The sequence below is a fragment of the Zonotrichia albicollis genome, chromosome 1, assembly GCF_047830755.1.
Source record: "Zonotrichia albicollis isolate bZonAlb1 chromosome 1, bZonAlb1.hap1, whole genome shotgun sequence".
NCBI lineage: Eukaryota > Metazoa > Chordata > Aves > Passeriformes > Passerellidae > Zonotrichia > Zonotrichia albicollis.
In genome coordinates this window covers 49,651,841-49,670,847 of record NC_133819.1, presented here as the reverse complement: position 1 = coordinate 49,670,847, position 19,007 = coordinate 49,651,841, and the positions used below count along the sequence as shown (strand labels likewise).

Sequence of the window (19,007 nt, the reverse complement as noted above, 5' to 3'; positions counted from 1 at the left end):
TTTGCTGTAGTTATGGTGCAATCCCTGTTATTCTTTGGGAATGCAAGTACCTACAACAGCTTAGTGCAATAACTGAGAAGTTAACTATAGTTTGACTATTTCAAAGTAATAACTGAATTCTCTGGAAAAATTCTGTTATGTTTGCCTTCAAAAAATAATACACTTACATTTATTTGACCAAAATAGAGAAAGTAAAAGCCTACCATATAAATTAATACTAAGATGGGTCTGTGGGACCCGAAGAACTTGTTACTTAGCTGAACTACTTTGCTTACAAATTTCCCGACATTTTCAAGCTTAATTCCATGATTTTTGTTTTCTCCTAATATCACCTGAATGCATTGCACATCCAAAACACATGATTATATACCCCATTAACAATATCCATATAACTTAACTGGACATCACCAAGCTGTCCTGGGGTGACGTTATGATGCTTGTATATCCCCATTCATCTGTTCTGTGCCTTTAAGACCGGCTCTGAAGAGTGGAAGTTTTGTTTGGGTTTCTCTTATCAGGACACAGAGACAAGCGGTACATAAGGCTGTTTTTTCACTTCCAGCTTCAGCTTGCTGCTTTTGCTTGCTCTCTTTTTCTGCTCTTGCTTCTGCTCTGCTCTCGCCTCTGCCTATTAGCTAGTTCTAGCTAAACAGTCCACATTGCTTCCTGGACTGTTTCTCCTCTCCTGTTTCTGTGACCATCTCGAACCTGCTCCGGACCGGGACCACCGAAGGTTTGGCTGCAGCTGCCCCAGCGCCGGAGGGACTGAGAACAGAGCAACCACCCCCGAAAGAGACTTTCTGATTTTGCCATCTTTCTCAGAGCGGTGTCATCGGGTATTGTTTATTTTGTGTGCTGGGGGGGTGCTGGGCCAGTCAAATAAACAGGTTCTTTCCACCTCTCTCCGAGGAATTTTTTCCCCAACCAGTTGGGGGGAGGGGCCGTGTAGGTTTTGCTTTCTGGAGGGGCCCTCCTTTGCAGATTCTTTAACAAATTTGCCCTAAACCAGGACACAAGCTAAAAAAATAAAAGAGAAAAAAAACCTCTCTAGAGAGCTGAACTTCCACACAGCTCTCAAGAAGGGGTCTTGCCCTAATGATAAAGGCATGGAGCAAAAACACTACCCTGGAGAGTGGGCCCCAAATCCACCATCGCTGTACAGGAAACAGGGTGTTGTAGTAGACAGTCTCATGCATGTATTAGGCAAACTTTCAGGGAGTAGCTGTTGTCATCTTATCGCAGGGGTTCCATACTGTTGTCTACTTATCACAAAAGTTCCATACCTTCTTGGTGTTTCTCGTGGACAACTCCTCAGAGCACTGACTCTCTCTTCTTCACAAAGTAACCAACTGACTGCAGTTCCCTTCTCAAGCGGCCACCCCACTCTTTTATAGCACTCTGCTTCTCAATGGTTACAGCTGTGGCCTGTTAAAGTCAGGCTGCTCCTAATTATTGATAACTGGCCCAGCTGCAACTCCTTAGGGGTAAGATTACTTTCTACACTATTTTCTCATATTCTATCCTCCTACAAGCAGCTATGCAACAGAGGGATCTATAATCAATAACTACAAAAGTAATAGATGACAAATACAAACAAATACAATTGTGCCACTATGAACATAGGCCACCTCTCTGGTATGGTGTGATAGATATGGCTTCCTTAACTCAAATGCACCGCAACAGAAAGGCACTGAAAGGGCAAACAGTTGTGTACAAGAAACAGCTCCATTGTGTCTTCGAGCTGAGGCAGAGGGAGGGATAGCAGAGGACAGGCATGGAAGAGATCCACAAATAGAAACTGGCAGTCAGGCAGGTACGAAATGTTAGCTCACCTCTCTAACACAAGATCTAGCAAGCACCAAGTTTTTCAGGCAATCAGTCCAAACAAGTTTCACATACTTAAGTACTTCTACAGAACACTGCAAAAACCAAATGTGGGTCAGAAACTAAACAGAAAAAGCTGTAGGAAAACAAAGAGAAAGGGCAGACACTGAAGACACCATTTGCCTCAGATGGCCCTAACCTGTAAGACTGCTGACAACTCCTACTGATGAAGGAGTTATCACTGCCTGTTTCTCCTGTCCTTACTTTCTTCTCAGGCAACTGCAAACAAATCACTGTCAAATACAAGTCTTTGGTCTGACTTACTGGAGTCAGATTACATTAGAAGACAAATCTGTAGAGTCAACAGAACATGATTTAGGAAACTCCTGGTTCTTTAAGTTTTCTTGAAGGAAGCAGTTCTCTGCTTCACCAATGTGCTTTTAATTATTCTCATAAGCCCAGGACTACACAAACCCAAGACAGTTACAATAATGTGTTTATATTACTGCTTCACTGACAAAAACTGAATGATATTCCCACCTTGTTATGAAACTTGGAGAAAGAGAGCTAACAACTGAGGAGAAATCATATCACTCTTTTAAAAAGTAACCTAAAATACTGTTTTCTGCCTTTACTGAGACTAAGATTTCAGCAACTGTTAGGTTTGTTTATACAGAAGTTGATCATGAACTACAGTAACTTGAATACTCTAGAGGTCTTGATTCTGAAGGTGCTGAGGCTCAGTTTCAGTTGAAAGCAGTGCTTCTTAGCTTAACTGAAAAATACTTGAAGAATACATAACTTCAGATGTTACTTGTGTTCAACTGTCACCCAGTGCTAGTACTCTCTCTCTCCTCTGCTTTTGAATATAAATACTACTGAAATTTAAATATTCCGTTTGCACATGGTCTCGTTTAACTACTGTGACAAGAAAAGCCCAAACCCACAAGAGGATTTTCAAACTATTCTCAGATAGTTCATACTTAAAACAACAGAGAAAACCTGAATAAGCTTCCCAACACTCCTTTAATAATGTGACTGTAATTTTAGGTTTTACAGTGTCTTAAAATAAAAACCAAAACTTAGCCAAACTCTGGAGCAAAACAGTGTTTATAGCAACAAATGGAGACTATTCAAAAGTCAATACTGTGCATAGCACAGTATGTCTCCAGTTCCCTTACACTGCTCCAATACAAAATTAACCAGCCAAAGAGAAGCTCTCCAAAACAAAACAGATTTAAATTCTGTAGCACACTACTGCAGTAGCTCCACAGAATACTGAAATAAGCTTTCAATTAATTTAGTTAGCAGCTTGTCATAAATTATACTTTGTATTCCTGAACTTTGAAATTTTATTTCAAAGCTCTTAATTACAAAACTAGACATGTAAAATTTTGACAATTTGAGATAGCTGGGGATCAGGGAAAATAATGTAACTTACTCAAATTTTGAATAAGGACATTCGCTAGAAACTTCTGTCAAAAATAGCCAGTGCTATAAAACCAACATTATTATCCTAATATCACTAGCTCTTTTCAAAGCCAGCAGCAAAATGAGTTGACAAGTAGTTTGCTTGCACCTCCCACAAAAAAGGTCTCATACTCCAACACATGTAGATCCATTAACCTGAAATTCATTTGAGTAAACATTTCACACAGGAATAAGAGTTAATACTTATTTCTTTCATCCCATAAAAACTTTACTAAAAGCTACAGTCAAGTTATCTAACAGAAGGTGGACCACATAATCCTCTGAGACTACAGGCTTCAGGAGGCATAAATCTCTGATTAAAGTGATCTGCAAATAAAACCTTCCATCTTTAACACAACTTGAAGATAATACTTGTGTTTCAATGTAAATTTTAGAGGACTGTCTCAGGGAGTGGTAAGCAACCATATAGCATGGAACTAATTACTGGAAAGGCACTCCTTGAACCATTAAAAAAATCCCAAGCACCACCTAAGAAATCAGTGACAAATGAATACTGACATGCTACTCTACAATTATTTCAATTCCAACACCAGTAAAATGCCTGCCAGTACATTGTAATTAGCTCAAGAAGTTTTCAATATGTTCCACTTCAGCTGCTAGGAGAGAGGGGAGGAAATATCTTTTACTGTTTGGTCTTAGGAAAAAAGTTGTATTTCACTTACCAGTTCCTATATAGGGTTTAAAGCGTCCTGACAGTCTGTCAACAAAGGCACCTAAAACATCTAATCCCAGTAGTGCTACCTGTTGAAACAAAAGCATTAGATATTATAAACCAGATCAATAAGGAAAGTTTTAAAATATATTGCAAATAACTTAAGCATAGAAATGCAAGTATGCTGAAAAGCTATCTTAAATTAAAGTTTCAGATGAAGAGCTAAGAATTCTTTCAAAGTTCCTATCAAGACAAAGTTATCAGAATATGTTTGAAATGGATCAAGTTTATTTACATGTACCAGAGCAATTCAGATTTTTTAATTCTTGTCTTAAAACAGAAGAAAATAAGTATTAGAAATCCAATGTTTTCCTATTTTCAGCCACAAAACCCAAACAAAGACATGGTTTAAATGTTTCCCAGATGCTAAGAGCTTACTCCAGGAGCTTACTTCTGGCCACTTAGCTCTTCCACTAAGGTCATTACATCATTTTCCAAACTCCCAAAAGAAAATAATTGAGAAGCTAATTCTGCTTTCCCTAGTGGTCCAGTGTAGACCATTTTTCCACTCGCTTGTTAAACTAGGGAAGCTCAATTTTTCATTTGCTCATTAAAATATAATAAAGAACCCCCTCAAACCAAATGAAAACATCAAGAAAAACGAAACCAAAACAAAGACCAACTCAACCCACAACAATGAAAAAAAAACCCAAACAAAACCTAAACCAAAACAGAAAAAAAAAAGGAAATGCAAAGTACTACTGGAGTTTTGAGGCATTTCCCATTCATGTACAGAAACCAGATGAGATAACAATATCCACTAATACAGAAACAAAAACACAAACCGAAATTATCAATTTGACAAAATTATTTTAAGAAGTAGGGACACTTCTTTTGCTATTTACTGTCTAGCATATTGTTCCAAGACTTCCTTTTGTATTTCCTACAATAGCTCATAATGAACACCAGAACCTGCATTTTCACAACTTGTAGTTACCTCAATTTGCTGCTGCCCATGAAGGTGCAAATGGAACAACCATTTGTCAAAGGAACAACCTCCTCAAGCTTTTCCTCCTCTTTATTTTCTAGTAAGACATGTACTGCACATTTCTCCCCATGAACTCATGAGTAAAACTCATCTCCTTTATTAGCTGTTTATTTTCATAACATTTGGATCTGCATTTTTGGACCCCTCTGTTTCCTTAAGATCCCTATCTGTCACAATTGTCCACACTAGGCAGAAGGCCAGAAGAAAACTTGACGGGATATGCATGTGATACACATGGCCCATGCACACAGCATCATACAAGCCTTGTTTCTACAGGAAACTGGAAAAATAAGGTCCTCAAAAATCCCAGGATTAGAAGCAACCACACAGTGAAGCTGATTTCAATAAATTCAGTATTTGCACAACAGATCTGCTTTTAAAAAGGAGATATAAAACTTAGTTGGTAGTTAGTACAACTCACCCAGACACAATTCTATTACATACTGAAACTCAGGATAGCATATATAAATGGATGGCATCACTGGCTTAAATTAATATATTGCCAAGAAGTAACTATCTACAGATTAGAGAAATGGAATACTATACCTAGTAACTTACTTATACAAAAAAGAATTATACAAATTAGCTTTTGTGGTAATGTCAAGGCTTTCCACAAGGTTTTTCCTTTAATGTTACTTTCCAGCTTATCAAGCAATATGAAACCATAGTCAAAAGCTTTGTCTAAAAACCAGTGTCTGAAAGAAATAAATTCCTTCTGGAGTCACAGTTTTCCTATGCTTCTGTTTCCTGACTACAAACTCATCTGAGACTTGCACTGACAATTTTAAGGTACCTTTCCATGCAAGTGTTTTGCACAAACAGGAGCCTTTTCATCTGTTAAGATACAATTTTAAAAGTTTCTCTCTTCTCCACATATTAGATTATCTTTGCAAAATCTGTCTTGAAGACTTCCATCCTCATGAAGAACTAAGAAACTTAGAGTAAAGCACACGTGCATGAGCTTTACCTCATGCAAAGTCTTCTGTGGTCTGCAACTCTGAAAAGGTAACAGGTATGAAATCACAATAACTGAAGAGTTAAAATGTCAGTGTGGCCACAAGCTGAAGTAATGGAAAACTGCTCTTGCTAAAAAATTAGCTTTCATTCCACATCACAAAACAAGTCAGCTGTACCACACAGCTACAGAGGATAGCAAGTGAACTACCACCTGTTGGTTTTGTAAATCAGTTTTAATATTTCTCTGTTCTGATACACAATGCTCTAAGCTTCACCATCTCCTGGTAGGTATCATCAGTGCAGTATTCAAGCAGCCCTTTGGAAAGAGCTTCTAATTTATATGGGGTCACATAAACACCATTCTAAAAAAAAAAATTAAAAAATGTAAATTGAGGCAGAACTTAGAGGTTCTGCAGAAGCCCTGCAACAAAGAGGTTCCAAGTTCTGAGGCACTGTGTGGGACCATTTACCAACACAGGCTGTCCACTATCAACAGAAAAACCTTTCACTAGCATCACTCCTCTTTCCCCAACAGCTCCAATGAAGGATGAATGCCTTCTGGGATTAAAATCAATGGATTTGTTTCTTACTCTGCATTCATTAAGCCTTTTGCTTGCTGTCTAGAAAGAGCCTTTGTATGTTGAGAGTGATTCATCAGTTTACCATTGTCTGAGGCATTTAAACAGTGCTTTTAAAGTTCATAGGGAAAAAGAAATTTAGGCTCATTTGAACTACAGTTGGTTATTTGCTATTCTTTAACAAGCCAATATTAAGCCTATCCTTGACTTCTCAGATCACAACAAAGTTGCCAAACCAACTGAGAAATATTTTATCTGTTCTGGATAAAAAAAGACCAGACTCTTTAGAGAAATCAAGATGTTCCAACCAAAAAACGATTATGAATAGAACCAGTGATTAGTAATTGAGCCTATTCTTGCTCTGCAAGCTTGATCCTTTTCCAGCTCTCCTTCTGCACACACTTTCCAGCACTTCCCCTGCCCTTCTGTGGACAACTTCCAGGCATCTAAGTTTTCTCCTAGAAAAAGAAATACTGTTCTTCAAACCATACCTGGATAACCATGCATACTTACTGTTATTTTCATTGTGGTTCTGTAATTTCCTATCCCTGTGGGGGACAGCTAGGGGCAGGACACTACCAGGAAAACATCCCTACTTGTGTAACTTGCCAAATAACCTTAATACAAATGTCCTTGGGTTTGGTCATAGGATCTCTGAACTGTGCATGGAAATATGGGTTCTGTAGAACAGGATCTGTGAACTAGTCATGAGAATCTAATGGGGGAATTATGGAGGTCCCTATCTAGGACTCCAAAGAATCAATTTAAGGCATTGGACTTCCTGTCACCATGGGGACGGCTGTGGTATCACTAACAACTACTGACAAAAAGGACACAGCATGCCAAACAACTACGCCCTGCAAGAGCAAGCATTGTTCCAGCACTGCACTGCTGGAACAAGATATATGCAAAAATTTCATGGGATGATTTTTTTACAAGTATTGTCAGCCAAGACACAAGGTACACTTTTCTTAATTTTCATAATCTCAAGAACCTTGCAAGCAGCTCAATGTGAAACAAAAATATTTATGTTTGTGCACTATCTTGTACTTGACTTCTTCAAGTTTCATATTCTTAGTTCTCTCTACTCATCTTTCAGGACACACTTCTGCTCCCCTATTCCATACTTCTTGCTCCCTTTACTGTTTCCCACTCCAATTCTATCCACTTCCCCCATCTGCAGAGATCTATCCATACTCCATTCACTCCCTTGACTCAAAAGCTTGTAGATACTTGAGCATGCCCTTGGCCCCATGAGCAGAAGGACATTTCCATTTTTCTGGGTCATTTCTTCAACCTGTGTGGTTTTTCAGTTCCAGCCATGACATCTTCAGACTCCATTCTCCCTGCCACTTAGCAGCAGTTGGACAGCTGCCTCTGCTGACAGAAGCCAAAACTGCAGATCCAGCTGCTGAAGCTACCACACACATCTTCTATACTGAAGATATTTTAGCTGACAAGGAAGCATTATTTACATTCTCTTGTGTCTTTCACCTTCAAGAGCACTAATGACACACTTCCAATTCCAATGGCATGATTTTTTTTTTAATATGTATCACATCACATTGCAAGGAGAGAGCACAGTTGCTGGTATCTAACAAAGTCTTCAAGCTCAACAATTGGAGTCCAAGTTGGTTAGCAAATGCGGAGCCCACTCTACCTCTGCTACTGCCTTCAAAATGATGTTTTGCAACTATATTTTGTACTACAAGGTAAGATTCTCCTAAGCATCCCATCTTTGCTACTGTTAAACTACCTGTCAGCTGCAACCTCATTGTCTCAAAAGGGGTATAGACTATTGTAAAAATCCGTGTGAACAAACCATCAGATATAACATAAACTATTCAGTGCAATATAAAGACTACTCAGTGCAAATCTTAAATCACCCAGTGCAAAACAACAACTAAATAAACTACTTAGTGCAATACATCAGACTATCAAACTTCTGATAACCTTCCCTTCACAATTCTCCTGTGATGGTCAACCACAGAACATTTCAGTGACGCTGTGCAAGCAACCACACTACCAGAGGATTGCTGAATGAATCACCCGTGTTCATCTAGAGAGTGACAAGTGTATTGCTGCACTGAAAGGCTTGGTTTCTTCAGGGGATCTCCCAAGAGGCACAATTCTAGGATGTCCCTGTTATGCTGACCATCTCCTGCACTGCAGCCAGAACAAGCAAGCAAAGTGCTCTCATAAAAATTCTAGAGGTTAGTAAAAAAAAGGAAATATGCTTTAATGCCCTTTCCCCAAGTTGGGAACTTCAGCTTCCTATCTTGTCTGCCCACATTAATTAAGAAACTTTTAGCCAATTCTGAAGAACACATTGATATAACACTCAAAATGATCACTGAAAAAAAATGTTTACAACCTTCTGTTATTTCAAAATCTCTCATCATCAAAACTGAATTCAGACTGCAAGTATGAGCCAAACTGTTCTGTATTATGTGGAAAATACAGTATTCTAAAACTTGTGTACTGCCTCCAGCTTGATCCATTACCGGAGCATCTCCAGTTCACTTCACATGTGCATAAACATTCTTCCCTTATCTATTGTAATAATTTTTTCATAAATATTTTTCCAAGGACTGTGAGCAAAACCCAAAAGTATATGATGCAGCAACACCTGACATTGTAAGCCATTTTGTTGAGATTGTCTGGCTAAAACTTTATGCGCTGCACTGCAAAAAGTTTCCAAACAGAGCTTCTTTAAAAGCAAGATTCAGTGGGAAGACAATGAGATGTATGGTATTTCTCTTTTGAATAAATAATTAATTAAAAAACTTTTTTTTTCCCAAAAAAAATTGCAGTTGAAAGCCTTTCTAAGCACATTGATGGTGCAAAACAAAGAAACTTTTATTTTAAGACTCAGTTCTTTCAAAAGAATTTAATTCTTTTTGTGCCCAAGGTCTCTTATTTCCTTTCCCATTTCCTCTTATTTAAATTGTATCAAGCATACAGTGACCCCCATTCTCTGCTACTCACTCCCACCTCTGCAGCAGCTCCTCTGCTGTGGGAAGAGCAGCATTCATGCAGCTGAAGAGCAGCCCACTTTGGGGAAGCAGCCCAACAAAGAACAAGAGAAGGCACCTCCTGAGGCGTCTCCTCCCTGGGCCTCCAGCCGGGCGGCCTCGCAAGCGCTGCCATCAGAGCCGGGCAGCATGACGCACCAGCACCACTCCACAGCAGGCACACAGACTGCTTCCATCAGCAGAGCTGCTCAAATCGCCGGGCTCACACGCCCTGACTGCTGCCAGCCCTGCCCTGAAGGATGCACCCCTCCTCTGACACACTGCACAGGGCTGGGAAAGCTCTCTACCCACAGCCAAATCAATCAAACCGCAGGCTAGAAGTGACCCTCCTGTTATCCCTCTTGGCCTGCAGATGCATTTGATCTGGTGCACTGAAACATGAGTCAATTCAGCTTGCTGAAACACTGGAAAATGAACTGAACATAGACAAAACCTTAAGTGCCTCAGGAACAACAGTGGGAACAGAACACCTGGCCCCATGAGCAGCAGAGCTGCAGTTTCAACAGCGAGTACAGTTAGGCTGTGTCACAGACATCTTTTGTGAAAAATCCCTTCTTTAGGATTTCTCCCTCTTCTGGGAAGCTGAGGCCCCAGAGAAAGAATGTAAACAATGGTTATCTGCTGCTGCGGAATGCAACAGGTGCACCTGTGATTGGCCCATGTTGCATGTTTACAATTAAGGGCCAATCACAGGCCAAGCTCTCTCTGGGACATCATAAGAGAGAGCTCCTTTGTTGATTCATTCCTTTTCTATTCTTCGCTTAGCAGCTTCTGAGACTTTTCTCTCTATTCCTTTTAGTACAATCTTAATGTAATATGTATCATAAAATAATAAATCAGCCTTCTGATCATGGAGTCAAGATTCTCGTCTCTCTCTTCACCCCTGAGGGACCCTTGCAAGCCCGGCAACAGGCTGGACAACACAAAACAACTGGACAATGCAAAACAACTGAGAACTGCCAATTCCACTTCTGGAGGACATGCCTGAGACTTTGAGACTATACATTCCCAACTCCCAGCTAAAGACCTGACAAAATTAATTTTAATTAAAATAATTAAAACTTCTTGGAAGTGCCCCTTGTCTTCAGGAGATCTGCTTGATTATTTGGCTAATATTCCATTACACCTAATGTATCATGAAGAGAACATAAATATTACATTAAAAAAACAGTAATTATTACTCAAGAAGGAATCAAATAATTGAATTTGAAAAATAAAATTGGATTCACACATGGACAGGTTAAACCACACTCTCACTACATAGAAAAAAGAAAGTAGCTCCCACACAGCCAAAATCAAACAAAAATTGAAGAAAAAAAGAATGAAATTCAGCAAAGAGTTCAAAGTCAAACATTTCTTCTTCAGCAAAGACATTTAAATTACCAGCATTTGCTAACAAAGACTAAGGAAATACCGAGATCTACACAGTAACTGAAAATAAAGGTTTAGCAGGGTCCTCCTTTATTCCATTTCTCTGTCCTGCATCTTACAGTCCTACAACTCACTATGGCATTTGCCTTTTGTGTAGCATATGTTGGCTTGGGTTCAACTTCAGATCCAAAACAACCCAGACATTTTCTTCCTGAGGTCTGCTACACACACACACCCCACATCTTGCATTTGCGCATTCGGTCATTTCTAATTAAATGTCCCACTCCACATGTTTTATCTCTGAACTCTCTTTTTTCAGATCTCAGTATCTCCACTTTATTCAAGCAGTTTTAAATTGTAGGTTCCACCTCGCACACGGATGTGTGGTCAGCCAAGTTTTAACTGCTGTCATCTCTCTGCAAGTACTTCAGACAAGCATCCCAACCACTTGTCTTTACCTATCTGCAAAATTACACTTCAAATTTTCCCTTCCTTTTTGGAAATTGAAAGCTCCTCCTGCTGGCCTATGGTTGAACTAAAGACAAACCAAAATAAATACTTGCCAAACCAAGGAAATACAAAAATGCAACACCAACATTACTGGTATTTTAGTATCTTTTGGCATTTAGCATTGAGACAAACAAACCTCAGAAAAATCTCACTCTTCAAGATGCATAGATTGAGGTAATTCCAAGGATTTGCCTAAAAGAAACAGTTTATCCACACTATCTGAAAGAGATAGAGCGAAATCAGATTTTCTTCTTCCCATGGCAAACAATCTGCTGCTCTGGCATAAACTAGTGATTATTAATTACTTTTCTACTGCAGCTGAGGAATAAAACAAGCTAAGATACTGACCACAAAGGTAAGAAATCCAAAAGTGACTTGCAGTCACAAACATTCCTGATTACTCTTCTCATATAAAACTACCACCATTTTGTTAGTTCTGATCAAGTTTTGTTAGTTCTGATCAGATTTCTTTAAAGAACCAAAAGGTGGCTTTGCTGCTCAACAATAATTTTAATGAGAGTAATTGTTCAATTTTGGTGTTCTTAAAAGACATACTAACAACTAAGAGTAGATTTGCAAAGCTCCACATTAAAAGCAGTATTTCCCCATCCCACATCTCTTCAGCAGGAGTTCAAAGCAGATTTCCAGATTACTTGAGTCAGACATAGAACAGTTTGAGTCACCAGACTGCACAGTTAGATAATCTTGTAATTATTTCAAGTGACTACTGAGACCTAACAGATGTGTTAAACAAAACTCATATATACCTAGATGAAGATCCAGGCTAACCCAGTAACACCAGCAAATATCTATCAGCAGTACCACTCTCAAAATGGGTAACTCATTTACTGTTTGAAGTTCACCTGAGAGTCCAAACAGAAAAAATATCATTGTTCCCATTTCCTGAGATTGCTAAATATTTCAGATTGAGACCAAATACCAGCAGAATAATTCTATCACTCAACTCTTAATACTTTGCATTCAACTTACCTATTCTTATTCCTCACAGCCTTGGGAAAACAGTTGAGGGAGGGGGGATAGGGACTGACATATACCCAAAACCCCAAATCTTTGCATTGTAGAAGGAGAGAGATTAGACCCAACCAATACAAAACAAACCACATCACCAAGCAACCAATTTTCAGTGAGAAATTCTTTCATTCTAGTGAGATACAAAATAAAAGTTTAAATTATGCACATCTTCTGTGCACTCCCTGCTTTGCAAAGCTTTTGAGTCTTTGTAAGCCAATTCATCACTGCATAGACATGGCAACTGAAGTCCTCATAATTCAACATTGACTCATCTCTCTCTAGGTCATTCCCTATGTTCTGCAACCCATTTTCACTACAACCCTGAACCACCTGCAGATGAGTCAACACATTCTTAATCCCACCTTTCTGTTTTACCAGTAACTCAAGCTAGTAATTGTGTTTTCCACTTCAATGAGCTAGATGAACTCAGAAATTTTCCTATCTGCTCTCTCAGTTTGGAATTGGCAGGTTGTTTATTCAATAACTATAAAGAGTTGCAAACTTCAGAACAGCAAAAGCACTGTGTTTTATGCGGCCAAAATCTTTTGGGGATGAGTTAATTCAGCCTTGCTGATAAGTAGCTCACATTTAGAATTATTGAATGGTTTAGGAAAAGGCCTTTAAGATCATTGAGTTCAGCCTGTTTACTGAATGCTTATTCTCTTTTTCCCCCACTCACTATCAACCCTGCCAAGCCAACCCTCCTATTACTCCTCCAGAGTCTTTCCCTTCGGGTTACATGAGCCAAAAACTTTCTAGGGTGGCATACCACAGAAAGTTTTCTCTTCACAGGCACAGCTTAAGAGTTGAGACCAGAGCTCTCAGATCATCCATCTCCTCTTTCAGTACAGTCAGCAGAGTACACTGCATGCAAGAACTGAGATTTCAGTGGGAATAAAAAATATGGCATGTTCAGGGCAAGTGACATTCGTTATCCCCTTATTATCCATCCCCATCACCACAAGCAGAAATAATGCTCTCCATCAAAACTTCCTCCATCATTCCCCACTTGTATCTCCAATTCATCTAGCTCAGCAGTTCTGAGTCTCCAGCCATTATCACTGCTTGTGATATCACCAGTCATGTCAACTGGGAGGGATTCATTACTTTAGGACTCCAGAGACCGCCAAGACCTTCAGCAAGATAGAGAAGAAAGATGATAAGCAGAATTGTTAAGTGCTCTATGTATCAATTTCTCGGTAGAGGGTGACAACAATATGTTAAATAATACAGCAATCAAAAATCACTTGGTTTTTTTTGAGAAGACACGAGTCTGTGGATTCATTACCTTCTATTGTTCAAGGCCTGAATGCAATAACAAAATAGGACACAACATTTAAATGTGTAACATCTATGCTGGCATGAGACAAAATATGCAAGTAAAACACATGCCATTTTTCTAGACTATTAATCTGCATTTTGAAGCAGCACACACTGGCAGTCACTACCACAGCCAGGGAACACTGGTACTGGTTGTGAGCAAAACACCCAAGATCTTGTGCTGTTGTCATTAATATAGTCACAGATTCTTCCAAGCTGGAAGGGACCCACAAGAATCATCAAGCCCAGCTCTGAAGTGATGGCCCCTAGAGGAATCAAACCCGTGACCAACACCATGCTTTGAAACACAACAAAGAGCCACCAGTAAGTGGACATAGAGAAGAAGTAACAAAAATACTGTAATGATTTTGCAAGCAATCTTTAAAATTCTCACAATTTGTAATACTCTCATTCTGCATGACTCCTTTCAGTGGTACCCAGCCATGTTGTAAGGGCAACAGGCTCAAACTGAAACACAAAAGCGCCATCTGAATACGAGGGGAAGATTTCCTTTACTTTGAGGGTGACAGAGGACTTGAAAAGCTGCCCAGAGAGGTTGTGGAGTATCCTCTGGAGATATTCAAAACCCACCTGGCTGTGATTCTGTGCAACCTGCTCTTAGTGAACCTGCTTTAGCAGGGAGGTTGAACTAGGGGATCTCCCTTCTGTGACTGATGCTTGTGGAGCACTGCATACTTCTCATTGATCCTACAGTGCAAACAGCTCTGGAGTTCTGTCACCTTACAGCAACAGCAAACAAAATGTCTTAGACTATGAAAAATACATCTTGAAAATTGAATTTCCAGTCTTAACGCCTAATTCTGTTAATTTACAAGTGCAGGAAGAAACTCTTACGTTACCCTGTTAAGTAAGAAGCTAGCACTCTTCATGAAAAAGGGTAGTTTTAAAGACCTGTCTAGGTCTTGCACTAATCATTTTTTTCACCAACAGCTGCCCTCAGATGATGGATTTAAAGATAAATAAATTATATTTGTCCAGCACACGCTACTTCCTCAAGCTAACCCGACCTTGACAGACAGATATACTTCCAAAATAAATAAATCATATGCGCAAATCGAGTTAAGCCTTTATTCTTTTCAGACCTCAATCTCAGAAGTTGTTACGTGCAAAGGCTGGCGGAATAAAGTCAGTGGAGGGAAAAAAAAATCCATTTCAGGAACATACTGCCCTCCTGCTGTGTCTCAGAAAACAGAGAAAAAAGCGAGCACAAGCTGAGAGCAGCGAGTTTAAAGGTCCAAAGTGCGGGCGGATCACGCCGGCAGGGCAGGGCGGAGCGGGCCCGGCCAGGAGCCCCGGGCGCGCAGCGCGGCCCGGCAGCGCCCCCCGGCGGCGGCAGCGCGGGCCTGCCCCGGCCGCGCCGCGCACACGCACCGCGGGGAGGGCAAAATTCAAAATAAATAAATAAAATCAAAAAATCGCCAATGCGAACGCGATTGTCCTTGGCACTAAAACTGCGCTGTCAATCGCCTTATCGTCTGACCGACGTCAGAACAACTCGCAAGTGTTAACGCTGGGTGAGGGAGTGATCGCTCTTTTCCCGTGGCTCCGTCTAAAAGACACACGCACACAGGAAAAAGCGAAACGTGAGTCATCATCGGGCCGCTGTGAGGATACTGTATAACTTCCCAGGCACGGGAAAGTCACCTAAACACGACATAAACAACTTTCAACTCACAGAGGGAACCCCAAGAAACCGATTATTTCTTAAATCGGCTAAAATACACACAGCGTGATACAAATCCGGTGGAGCAGCACTCTTTACGGCCTGCAGAAAACGATGGCAACCCCATGAAACACTACACCCAAGTGCAGACACCATGGAAGGGGAGTGGTAGCAAGAAAAAAATACGAAAAATAATCATCAGCTCCCTTGTTTCTGAGTAAGGAACACAACCCGAGTGTGTAATATAGTTGCGGGGGGAGGGGTGAGGGGGCTTAACACAATGCCGCGAAAAAACCCTCAAATCCAAACCAAAACACCACCTAGCCAACGATAAAGGCAAAACCAAAATCCCTATTACCGCTTCTTTAAGGATAGACAAAATAAAACATTAACCACCCTTCCAAAATTTCGGAATTCCCCTTTGTGCGGGGAGAGATAATACTGGCACAAATGTAGTTTTACTTCTGCTCTTACCTGATTAAAAAAGTAACCCGGGGCTCTGCACCTCCCTACCATGATGAATCATGGTCTCCCCGGACCGAGCCCCGCCGAGCAGCCTCACCTTAAAATTACTGGAGTTGACCCACGCTGTTAATTCGTCGATCACTTTATCAAGGCGCTGCTGGTCTTGCTCCAGATCGGAGGACCTCGCCGGGTCGCCCAGGTACTCCAGCAGCTCTTGGCCGACCTGCATCCTGCGGCCCACGTCCTTCTGCTGTACCTGCTCGCAGAAATAATCCATGCCGGCAGGCTCCATCTTCGGACGCTGCGGAAAAGTTTCTTCGTAGGCGAGCCGAGGGCCTCAGGGTCGGAAGCGCGGGCAGGGCAGGGCGGGCGGCAGGGGCGCGGACAGGCCTGCCGTCCTCATGGAGCCGCTCCCGGCGCTCCCGGCTCCGCACCCGCCGCCCCCATGCGCACTCGCGGCCCCGCAGGGGGAAGCCCCCGGCGGGAAGGGAACGCGGCGCTGCTGCTGTGCCGGGCTCGGTGGGAGCCGCTCACTCCTGTTCAGGGCTTTCCAACCGCCCCCGCGCCGTCCCGAGGGATCCCGACAGGGCTCCCCGCCGCCGCCCCTCCTCTTCCCTCGCCGGGGAACGGGAAATAAAGCTCGAGAACAGGCGCCGCGGCTGGAGGGGCTCGCAGGCACCCCGGACGCGGGCTCGGGGGATCCCCCGGGGAGGTGCTGCCGCCCCCGCTCGCTCTGCCTTCTCTCCTCCCGTCCGAGGAGAGATCTGCGGGCCGCCTCTCACGGGCACCGGCGAGGCCGCGGCGAATCTCTCATGCTCCTGACGCCGCGGCCTCCAGCCCCTCCTGCCCGCCCGCGGGGCGGCTCCCAAACTTTCGTCCCGGCGGGTGTCGGCGCCGCCCGCTCCCCTCCACCGTGAGCCGGGCCGGGCCGGGAGAGTCCCTCCGAGAGCCGCTCACGCTTCACCGCGCCTTCCCCCGCCGGGCTCTGCGGCGGCAGCGCCGCCTCCGTCCCGTGCAAGTTGCGCCTCCCGCCGCCGCCGCTGCCGCCCCGGCCGGCGCCAGGCGGACACACCGGGCGGGGCCCGCGCGGCTCCACCTCCCGCCGCGGCTCCCGCTTCCCCCGGGAGAGCGCGCGTCCACCTCCTGCCCCGCGCTGCGGCGGGACAGACGGATGGACGGACGGATGGATGGACTGACGGATGGATGGGCAGGCAGAGGAGGGGCAGTGCGCGCTCCCCCGGGACCCCTGTGGGTCGTGTCCGGCGGCAGAGGGAGGCGCATGCGCTGTCCGCTCCGCTGATGCCCGCGGTGCCGGTCCGGCGCTCTGGGGGAGAGTGTTGGAAGAACAGGGGAAAAGGCGTGAAAGGTGGTGCGGTGCTTGGGTGCTCCCCTGCCTTCCTCAAACTCCCGCTTCCGAGCGCGGTCCCGGCTTTGCCTAGCCATGCCCTGCAACCCCTCTCGCCTTGCTCAGAGCCCCGGTGTAAGATGGGGAGATCACCGTGGAGCCATTCCCAGTATTCCCGGTGTGGTTGGCTCTGCAGCATTGCTGTCCGCAAAATCGCGTTCCTTATCCGGAATGCAACAACACTCCAGAGAGACACGGGTTTTTAAATTCAGAGTTGTGCAAGCCTGGGTGCTCAGTGCTATTCCATAAATCCAGCACAACCCATCGGACTTTCTGCACTGTTACTTACACAGAATCACTGAATCACAGTTAGGGTTGAAAGGCTCCTCTGGAGATCATCTAGTCCAACCCCATGCCAAGGCAGAATCACCTAAAGGAGATAACACAGGCAAACATCCAGTCGGGTTTTGAATGTTTCCAGAGAGGCAGACTCCATGAACTCCCTGGGCAGCCTGGTACAGGGCTCCACCACCTTCAACATAAACAAGTTCTTCCTTACACTGAGATGAAACTTCTTCTGTTTATTTTATGGCCATTGTTTTAATTTATGGCCCTTGCTCCTCCTGCTGTTGCTGGGCACTACCGAAAAAGAGTCCAGCACCATCCTCTTGGCACCCACCTTAGAGATATTTATCTGCATTAATGAGATCCTCGTTCAGTCTTCTCTTCTCTAGACTAAACAGACCCAGCTCCTGCAGTCATTCCTCAGAAGAAAGATGCTCCAGACCCCTAATCATCTTCGCGGCCCTCTGCTGCACTGTCTCCAGGAGCTTCTTTCTTGTGCTGAGAAGCCCAGAACTGCACAAGGATGTGCAGCTGAACCAGATGAACTCTTGCTGATGGATGGCAATTTCCCAAGTAAAGCCCCAGCATGGCTGACCCACATGTAGACTGCCAGGAATCCACTTGAATTAAAACAGAGACCCTTAAATGAGGGGCTGTGATTTTAGGTGCTGTTTCAGTGTTGGAGATTTTTTCAGAAATGGCTTAGAAGGCAGCTGTGAGGAGTAAAATTCTCACAGCCGGTTTCTGTAAACAGCAGAAGTTCTCAGGTTGTTTTTAATTACAAGTAAAAGTGACAAACATGAAGGCCTTGAGAACCTTGCATACCAGAGTTCTCAGGCAGCTTTCTCATAACAAGTAGATATTCTATCTTTGGCTGTTTTGGGAAAGCAAAAATAATTTTGAGAACCCAAATCTTGGTATTGGAAACATAAGGAGGGGCTGGTGTGTTATCTCTGACCTATTGTGAGCTCGGGTTTGCAATATGCATGAACTTAATTAACACGGTTACAAAAAGTGATTGATTGAGTGAATAAATGGAGTCGATGCTGAACAATGAAAGTTGGGTCTTCTCCCTCCATCTTATTTCAGGACCAGTTTAAACTGGTCCAAGTCCCCTTGATGGTGGGAAAGGCAGTCATGTCCTCTCTGTCCCTCTGCATTGGCCTGCAGAGGTGCAATTATGGCTTTCACACGCAGGGAGAGGAAAGCGGAGGAGGTCATTCTTCCCCTTCTCCCACCCTGGCTGCTCCACTTGGCCCCTGTCTTGTCCCCCGTGCCAGACCCTGCGCACATTGATCACTGGGCTGATTTAATGGGCTAAATGACAGAGCTGGTGTCAGTGAGCTGGGC

At 43.1% G+C, this 19,007-nt stretch overlaps 1 protein-coding gene across 36 annotated transcripts in view; it reads right to left on the bottom strand.

The window, feature by feature from the left end:
• The window catches only part of CLASP2 (cytoplasmic linker associated protein 2), a 145,794-nt gene extending 129,535 nt beyond the window's left edge, over window positions 1-16,259 (bottom strand). For all 36 annotated transcript variants that reach the window (XM_014266212.2, XM_014266219.2, XM_074540828.1 and 33 more), the window contains exons 1-2: window positions 16,065-16,259; window positions 3,978-4,056 (exon numbers count right to left, since the gene is read on the bottom strand). In XM_014266212.2, coding sequence (XP_014121687.1) covers window positions 3,978-4,056; window positions 16,065-16,259 — 274 coding nt within the window. The remainder of the gene's footprint in view (window positions 1-3,977; window positions 4,057-16,064) is intronic.
• Between the last annotated feature and the right edge of the window lie 2,748 nt (window positions 16,260-19,007).